The 9,426-nt window shown below is 45.2% G+C and overlaps 1 protein-coding gene across 1 annotated transcript; it reads left to right on the forward strand.

Annotated features, from left to right (window-relative positions):
* Positions 1–157: 157 nt before the first annotated feature.
* On the forward strand, positions 158–3,283 carry LOC123077538 (uncharacterized). Its single transcript, XM_044499819.1, has 2 exons — positions 158–710; positions 821–3,283. The coding sequence occupies exon 2, from the start codon at positions 841–843 to the stop codon at positions 1,996–1,998; it is 1,158 nt and encodes a 385-aa protein (XP_044355754.1). The 5' UTR covers positions 158–710; positions 821–840; the 3' UTR covers positions 1,999–3,283.
* The last annotated feature ends 6,143 nt before the right edge of the window (positions 3,284–9,426 follow it).

Raw genomic sequence — 9,426 nt, forward strand, 5'->3', positions numbered from 1 at the left:
AACTGTTCAGTGTGGTTTTGTCTGAAGAAATGACCAGTTGCATGATGTATTTACAAGCAAACTAGTTCGCTTTCATGCTGTTTGGCAGAGCATATCTCATAAGGAATGACGAAGATACTTTCTTGAGTACATGAGCCTTGATTTGAAGGAAAACTAATTTGGAAACAGAGCTATTTTCCCTTGTGCTTGTGAAAAAAAGTAATGTATTTCGGTAGATTTGTTTCTGAGCTTTATCTCTTTTTCTTTTATGATGGATAGGGAAAAGAAAAAAGCAGATATCTCTGAAAAGGAAAAGATAATGCAGCAAGTTGGTCTAGTCGAAGCACCTGCCAGAGATTGCCAGCCGTTTCTTCGACGATCACGTTCGACTCAGAAGTGCAAAATGAAAAGGAATAGCAGAAATAAATGGAAAAACAGAAGGTATCTAGACGTACAATGCAGCACGCAGCAATAACAACAGCATTTGCAGACCGAAGTAGCATACAAGCAAGGAACAAAGCCACGGTCGCCTTTGGTTAAAGATACAAATTAAAGCAGACAAATAGCCGAAAGACATCCATGTGTTTGCAGCACAGATTGCATGTCAAGTACTTAGCTGTTAGCTCAGCTCAGCTCCAGGGCTTTCTATCCTCATCTTGCAGAACGCAATCATCCACTCATCTCCAGAGCTTCCACGCAAGGCACTTGGCTTACTCGACCGCCACCTTCAGGTAAACCAGTCTTTAAAAAAAAACATGATTGATTTGTCGATGAGGCTGATCTATAGCTACTTAATTGGTTGTTGTAATGTTGATCTTGTTTGTTTTGTTCCTGGGTTCAGATTTGATACTCAGACAGATCATGGATAAAGCACCGTATTCTGATTGCACCCCCGCTGCGTTGGCAAACTTCGATAAGTTCATGGGACGGCAGATGTTGCAAGTGAATGCTCTCCTGGTGGAGAAAACCATCCTGATGGGAATCATGGTCGGGATAGGCGCCTACGGCCATCGCTACCGTCACCATCCATTGACCCGCTACCTCTTCCTCGGTGCCACCATATTGTTCTTGCCCATCATCTCCTATATTGCCTCTGTCACTGATGTTCAGTATATCGTCGTTGTTCTGGCTCCTTATAATATCATAGCCACAGGGAATTGTGATCCAAGTATTCATCCCGGCCTGGTCTTAGTATGGATTTCCTTTGTTATGATTGTTGGCATCAATACAACCACAATAGTTGCCGCCCATGCTAGAGAAGGTCGAAGCATTGCGCCCCCTGCAGTACTGATGGTGCAAGCAATATGGACTACCTACCTTGGGGTCAACATCATGCAAGGTCCAAATCGAAGTTTGTCATCCCTAGAAGATATAAAACAATATGTCACCTTGGCGTCTGTTCTTGCCATTTTTGCACCATTTGCTCTTATCATTGCCAAAATATTTGTCAAGTATTATGCATGGTACGGTGCAAGACAATCCTTTGCGTTTGGACACAATCCTCGTCTTATTGTTGGATTCATGGAGCAGCTACCAGATAGAAGTCAGCATGCCGAGGAAGTCATTGAAAATATGCTGCCTCCTCTTATAGTCACAGGAGAGGACACATTGTTGGTAGAGAAGAACCCTCATGGTTACACTTTTAGTGGAGGTGATGGGACAGGGATGAACAACAATGGCTTAGTGACCATTCACAAAGTCTGGGAGTCAGATGACATCTTTCACAAGTCAACGGCACAACTCAAGGATCTATGTTTTTCATTTGCATTGTTCAAGCTGCTAAGGTGTCGTTTCGCAAAAGACACCGCCACTGAAACTGTCTTCATGAAGGCCCGCAACTTCTTATGGCATCTGCTGGCCGAGGATAGGGATGGTGGATGGGTACTTGGGTTGATTGCATATGAGCTTTCCTTTCTACATGACTATTATTATTCCTCCCTTCCAACCTCATACTCCAAGAGTTGGCTGCCCATCTTGAGCATTGGTTATTGTTTATTGGCCGCAATTATTCTGAAGTAAGTTTACCCTACTATTGGAGTGACATGGGTGCACGCCAGATAAGTTGTCGTGTCCAGTGCAAGTGGGATCCTAGTGGAGTTGGTTCTGAGATGCTTTTCGGAAATTTATTGTTTGATTTGTTGCCATTGTTCTCATTAGCTGCATTAGTCGTGCTCTGTGAGGTGAGGGTTATTGCATCCTACATCTGCTCAGACTGGACTAAAGTGGCCTTAATGTGCCGCTATGTAAGCCATGCTTCTTGGCGTGGATATCCTACATTGCGAAAAGGGACTGGCCTATTATTACAACACAGATGCAAGCTAGTGAAGCCTTGGCAGGACAAAATGAATCAGTGCTCAGTCCTGGTGCTCAGTCACAGAAAAGCGCCGGTGGCTCTTGTTGAGCGTCTCGTTCCTCTTCCTGAGCCAAAGAAGAACGTCGACACGCCAAGAGAGGTGAAGACTGCCATTGCCAACACATTAAGAAGCAGCATGGGAGACCTCAGAAATGGCATGAGATGTTTGCAACTCGGCGTGCAAGTCGGGGACAACCTCCTCCGGGCATGAAGCACCAAAGGTACATCTGACGCCTTACTTTCATGGCACATCACCACAAGCATCTTTGAGGTGAGGCACTCACAATCATCACCAGCCTCTGACCACAAGATTGTTGCCACCCACTTTTCACGCTACTATGCCTACTTGGTGGCATATTGTCCTGAGCTACTTCCCGATGACTATGCGTGGAGCAAGAGCCTTTACAAGGCCACCAAGGAAGACGCTGAGCGTGTCCTTGCCGGTCGTGTCGCCAAGTCGACGCCTGAACTAGAATATCAGCAGTTGGTTGAGTTGCTGAGTGCAAGGTCGAAGCATGAGGTGCTCAAGAATGGTGTAAAGCTTGGCAAACAAATGGTGAGGTGGATTGAAGGAGAGGACGAGGGATGGACGATTCTGGCTGGATTTTGGTGTGAGATGCTCCTGTATATTGCTCCGTCAGATAACCTGGATGGGCATGCGGAGGCAATTGCCCGGGGTGGCGAGCTGATTACACTCCTGTGGGCACTACTCACCCATGTTGGGGTTGTCAGTAGGCCTGAGGCCGCCCGTGCCAGTATTCGTGTTTCTGATATTGCTTAAGTACTAGGCCAGTGTTGTTCCAAGCCTAGTCTGTTTTGTGCCGCGTTTCAGTTACTGCCATTTGATTTTGTTCTTGAGTGATTGATGTATTTGCCGTTGTAACGATCTGTGTTGCATTGCACCTTCTTTGTTAGCTGCTTCTCCGAACATATCTTCATGATTAGAACATACCAATAGACCATTGACAGTTATCTGAATTAATATGATTGAAACAAATCAATCGAGTTCTTCCCTTCATTTGTTATTTTTGAAAGAAAGAAATGCAGCACAAAATGTGACTCTGAGGGTTCTCTACACTTCAGGTTTGCTGCGCATGGTGGTTATCTCTTGCAGTTGTCTCTGACGTTCCTTTCCCTGGAGGTTCTCTTCTCTGAAGAATCTTTGCTGGTAGTAGTATAACATATTTTGGATGTAAAGCACTAAAAAACATGAAAGAGGCAATTGGTTTGGTATGTTTATCCACATAACACACAAGTACTACAATGGGTTGGCCTCTTTCCCTCCGTCAAAAAGAACTCTACTTATTTCACCTGTTATGCATCTTATGTTTTCTGATTAGGGTTTTTTTTTTTGAAAAGGGGGGTCTCCCGACCTCTGCATCAGAGTGATGCATACGGCCAACTTATTAACCAAATAAAAAGGTTCCAACAAGGTTCCAAAATCTCGAACTGTAAAAACTAAAAAGAAAGCTCACACAGAGCCATAATGGGTTAGAAACACAAACTAGCCAAGATAAGACGCCACAACCGGCTGGCTAAAGATAGATAGGTAAACTTATTGCCTATCCTATTACATGACCGCCATCCCTATATGTGTGCTTCAACAACCTGTGCTGCAGTGCTCTCCAGTTTTTTTTTGCGAGAAAACTTTCAATCTGTTCATCTTCTATCATGGCAGTACAATGAACACTAGAAATAATAAAAATTACATCCAGATCCGTAGACCACCTAGCGACGACTACAATCACTGAAGCGAGTCGAAGGCGCGCCGCCGTCATCACCCCTCCCTCGCCGGAGTCGGGCACAACTTGTTGTAGTAGACAGTCGGGAAGTCGTCGTGCTAAGGCCCCGTAGGACCAGCGCACCAGAACATCAACCGTCGCTGATGAAGAATAACGTAGATCGAAAGGATCCAACCGGAAGACACATGAACATAGACGAACCACAACTAGATCCGAGCAAATCCACTGAGGATAGATCCGCCGGAGACACACCTCCACACGCCCACCAACGATGCTAGACACACCACCGGAACGGGGACTAGGCGGGGAGACCTTTATTCCATCTTCAGGGAGCCGCCGCCGTCTCGTCTATCTGAATAGGACACAAACCCTAACAAATCTTGAAGGAAGCAGTGCTCTCCAGTTATTCAACAAAGCTTCAAAGGTAAGCTCCTTATCTTGCTTCTTGCTATAACTTTTTGGCGGCGATATAACAATTTACACGCTGAAAGATTGGAAACCATCCAAACAAAGATTGGAAGGAGTTTTAGCAAGGTACTCCCTCCGTTTCTTTTTACTTCGCATATAAGATTTGTCTTAAGTCAAACGCAGTAAAGTTTGACTAGGATCGTATGAAAAATATCAACATTCACAATATAAATGTAAGGAAAGGTTGTGTACAATAGATCCAAAGTGGTCGGACCCTTCTCCGGACCCGGAGATGTTTGTGCAGAAACATCACCATTGTTACTGACGCGTGTTGCAGCAGCACCCTGCCATTTGCAACACTGTCATTATTGCAGAGCCGGTCGCGATGGCTTCCATGGCGCATGGACGGGCGAGCTCGGGCTCGGGAATGGGCGCAAAGGGAGAGGATGGAAAACATGGAGAGGAGAGACTGGAGGGCAACACGGATCTTGCGGGAGACCCCGAGGAAGGGCGCGGCCGCTTTCGGGTGGAGCGCGCCGTGACGGCGGAGGAAGCGCGTGGAGGAGATGAAGAGGCAGAAGGAGGTGCAAGCCACGGCGACGCGCACGAGCGATGATGGGCTTGACAGGCAGAGCAGATCTCATCCACGACATCGGCAGACGGATTTTTTGTCCAAAAGGACCCCCGGCCAACAGAATTGTCAAAAAGGACTACCCGTGGATATATTTGACAAAAAGGACCCCCTGGGCCGTGGCGGCAGGCGCGGCAGGCGACACGTGGCACCTGCCGCCACAGCAGGAGACGGCCGCGCGGGGTATAACGGATTAGGTACAGCAGCAGTAGCCGGGACGTAACGGGCTAGGCCTGGTGTGCCATGCCGCCACCGGGCGAGGCGGCGAGCGCTGCGGCTGCCCCTCCCTGGCCGACACTGCGGTAGGTGAGTTCTAGCTCGTTCTGCCGACAATACAGTGCTCCTCTTCTTTTTATACGTACAACCGCGGCTGCGCATACACTCTCTTGAATATCTCTGGTTGCCTTCACCGCCTCTCTGCTCTCTCTAAGTCTACAAGAATACACAGAAGGAAAAACTTGGTAGCCACTTTCACTCGTGATTTTGGCCGATTTAGAGTTGGTTTTCGAAGATGGTGAAGTTGAAGAAAAGATAGATTAAGGTAAGATCTATCCATTTTTGTTGGTTTCGTTCGCATGCATGATGTTTTTGTTCTGTTTGATTAGTTCCTAAGTGTGTATTCTATGTTGTTTTAGGCATTATTTCAGCACTTGGAGGCATCATTTGGAGTTTCTGGAGTAGGATCTGCCGTGCAAAGTGAAGTATGAAGGGGGAGATCACGGTATGAGCTTTGCAATACATGGATTTTTTTGTGCATGCACGGTGGTAATTAGTTAGTTATTTAGCTCGTCATTAGCTATGGGATGTTAGTGCTTAGAGGTTAGGAAAAATTTCAGACGACAGATACAACATTTATACTATTATTTTGAGAAGAGTAGGTTGAAGATGTTGTATCAATGTTAGCTGCGTCCATTAGTATTGACATGCGAGAAGCTCTTAATACGGTAATTAAGAAAAAATTGCACTGTAATTGTTCATTGCATGTGGTATGTTATTTCATGTGGTATGTTTATTAATAAGTCTATGGTTAGGAAACCGTAGGTCTACTTTGTTATGTCGCAATAATCTAAATTTTATATGTTAAGATTAGGTGCTAATGTACTTAATGATGTATGTAATTAGGTAAAATAATTCATCTTAGTAGCAAACAAGGAGGAGATGACGTGATTGAAGAAATTGTGTTTCCATCTTCGCTGTCCCTTTTGAGGTGATGACCACATACATGCAAGTGCTATTTTCATACTTTTGATAGCAGAAAGAAAAATCCGTGTGTAATATTGATGTTCATGTGATAATAGGTTGACTCCGTTCATATATTACTGGTGACGGATATTTATTCGAACTATTTGGACGCTTAACTGCATTCGCAAGCACATCCATATTGGAGCTAAGGTATAAAATGATGCCGTAATTTTGTTAATATTTTTTATATTGATGTACTGTTGTGAATAATGTGCATGCCGCTGCAAATATTATTATTTGTAAATAAATTATTTTTATCGTATGATATGAAAAATTATATAAAGCCGGAAGAAATTAAATGTTTTACTCATATGATATTAAAATGTTATTATCGTACTATTATGTTTAGTGGTTGTTTGGATAGCGAGTAATTACCCTCGGTTTTGTCATAACCTGTTGTAAGAAAATTTTGTAGAAAACCATTTTTTACTAATAGTCGTTTTTCCAAAAGCTCAGTTTTTGCATGTTACGAGAACCAGTTTAGGATATTTTTGGGGTAGTTAGAGAAAAGCAAACAGAGTTTTAGTTTGTTACGCTCGTAGACGAGTTTGAGAAAAAATAGATCTTTAAATACCCGTTAACCAAACAACCCCTTAAAGTCTAAGCAAATGATTCTAAAAACAAACCGAATATTTGTAACGAAAATACGGTTATTATTTTAGTCGTATAATATGTAAATGTTGTCATCGTTACTAAATGTTCAGCTACTAATTATTTGAAATGTAAACATGTATGTTGGTTAGGTACTATGGAAAATTTAGTAGTGTACTATTGGAACGTCTTACGCGACGGTCCTTTCGGGGTGGATGTGTCCTTCTACGAGTCGACTACAGTTGTAGTGAGAGACATGGTCAACGTGGGTTACGCAGCAGTTAGAAGGTGCATCCGAGCGGTGTTTGGCCCAGGGATGCAGGGGGAAAAATGACAATGGAGACCTTCGTCGTTGACGGAGGAAATGATGGGACAGTTGCCCGTTGGAGTTTGCGGCCTGTCACAGGTGATCAGTCGTGGGGGTCGTACATGAGGTTTGCAAGCAATCCCAATAACTCAATGTATGGTCAGCTGATGGTGTATGTGGAGTTCATTTCAGTCACTGATGTTGCCGGATGCAGTAGCAGGGGTGGTGAGGTCGAGTTGGCCATCACATCAGCCCCTAGCGTCGGCCCATCGGAACCGACGGGCGGCTAGCCTGTGTATGACACATGATATTGGTCTGCGGCCGAACACGTGGAGGGATTGCCGGAGGCGCTAGATGATGATGATCATTCTTCTGCGTCTTCCGAGTCAAGCAAAGAAGAAGATGTTCCTCCTCAGAGGGCGGTCGCGGCGGCACTGCAACCTGGGTTTTTACAGGATATGAGCATCACCAATTAATTTCACTCTGCTTCTGGCCTAGGAGCGGGGAGCCTGGAGGTTCGGCAAGTTTTCCCAGACAAGAAGTCTGCTTACCAGGCAATGGGTAGCTATGCAATCGGCATCCACCGCCAGCATAGAGTGAAGCAGTCTGATAAAACAGAGTTGAAGGTCATATGCATCCACACCGTGAAAGGTTGCCGCGGAAGAGTTCTCGCTAGACTGAAGCCTGGGGTATGTCAGTCATGGCATATCACAAAAATAGTGGAGCATACCTGTGAGCAAACTGGGACTCTTTCAAATCACTGCAATGTGAAAGCAAGATATGTGGCACAGACGATGGAAACGATTGTGCAGGGAAGTCTCAACATTAGTGTTAGGGCTCTACAAAAAGATGCAGAAGATCAAATTGGCTTCCCTGTCAGCTACAGCAAGGCTAGGCGTGCAAAGGAAAATATATTCAAGAACTTGTATGGTACCTATAAGGAGGCCTATTCTTATGCCCCCAGAATGCTTCATCAGATAGCAAGTGCTAATAGGGGGATCAAGTTTGGCGGAGAGAACGTCCAAACCCAATGAACCCAGGTGAGCTAATCCTGGACCGCTTATTCTGGGCATTCACCCAGACTATACAAGCCTTTAGGCACTGTCGCCCGGTATTATCAGTTGATGGTACCTTTCTCACTGGAAAGTACAAGGGCACACTATTGGTGGCAATTGCAGCGGATGCAAATAATCAGCTTCTTCCTATTGCATATGCACTGGTCGAGAGCGAGAACAAAGATAGCTGGTTGTGGTTCCTGAGCTGCGTGAAGATGGGTGCCGTGAAAGAGTGTGAAGGTGTTTGCATCATCTCTGATCGCAACACTGAATTATTAAGCGCTCTTGACATAATTAAGGCGTCGGAAGAAGAGTGGGGCTGGCCTGATCTAGAGGGAAGGTGGTGCATGAGGCATTTGGCAGCAAACTTTTACTCCAAATTCAAAAACAAGAATTGGTTCAAGTTATTCAAGAGGATGTGCATGCAAAAAACTGAAGCCAAAATGAATGCGATCTGGGCAGGTATCAATAGTGAGATCGAACGCGCGGCCTTGCCGCAGTGAGAAGACCGGAAGGGTCGTAGGACGCCCATAAATTTGAGCCAGTGGATCTGCAAGAATTACCCTCATTTGGACAAGTGGGCGCAGGCTCACAACACCGGGGCTCGGTATGGAATAATGACTAGCAACATGCCAGAGGTGTACAATGGTGTTCTTAAAGGGGTGCGAGCACTGCCTATCACAACCCTAATTGAAGAAACTTGGAACCGGACCCTGTCATACTTTGCAGATAGGGTCACCGTCGCCAAAGCACAAGTTGAATTGAACAAGCCATGGTCCGAGAAGATGCAAAGACATTTGGACGAGAAAGCAAAGAAGTCCCAAAGTCATGGTTGCAGGAAAGTGGACGCACTTAGGAATAAGTGGGAGGTCAATGTGCGAGCCAAGTACGTTAAGGGTCACAACAGAGGATCAAAAAAGCAAGCTATCATCCTCGTCCCAACGTCTTGTGAGTGCACTTGTAACAAGCCCAAGCTTGAGGGCTACCCTTGCAGTCATGTGCTCCGGGCGGCTGTTGATCAAAAAATCAGTGTCAAGCCATACATATCGCCGTACTTCAACATGTACAATCTGTACAACACTTGGAACGGTGAGTTCTGGGCTTGGGGCATTGATATG

Source organism: Triticum aestivum, chromosome 3D, assembly GCF_018294505.1.
Source record: "Triticum aestivum cultivar Chinese Spring chromosome 3D, IWGSC CS RefSeq v2.1, whole genome shotgun sequence".
NCBI classification, from domain to species: Eukaryota; Viridiplantae; Streptophyta; class Magnoliopsida; order Poales; family Poaceae; genus Triticum; species Triticum aestivum.

What these genes read in the sequence shown, in the direction of transcription:
- LOC123077538 (XM_044499819.1), top strand. Translation starts at nt 841, where the DNA reads ATGGATAAAGCACCGTATTCTGATTGCACCCCCGCTGCGTTGGCAAAC.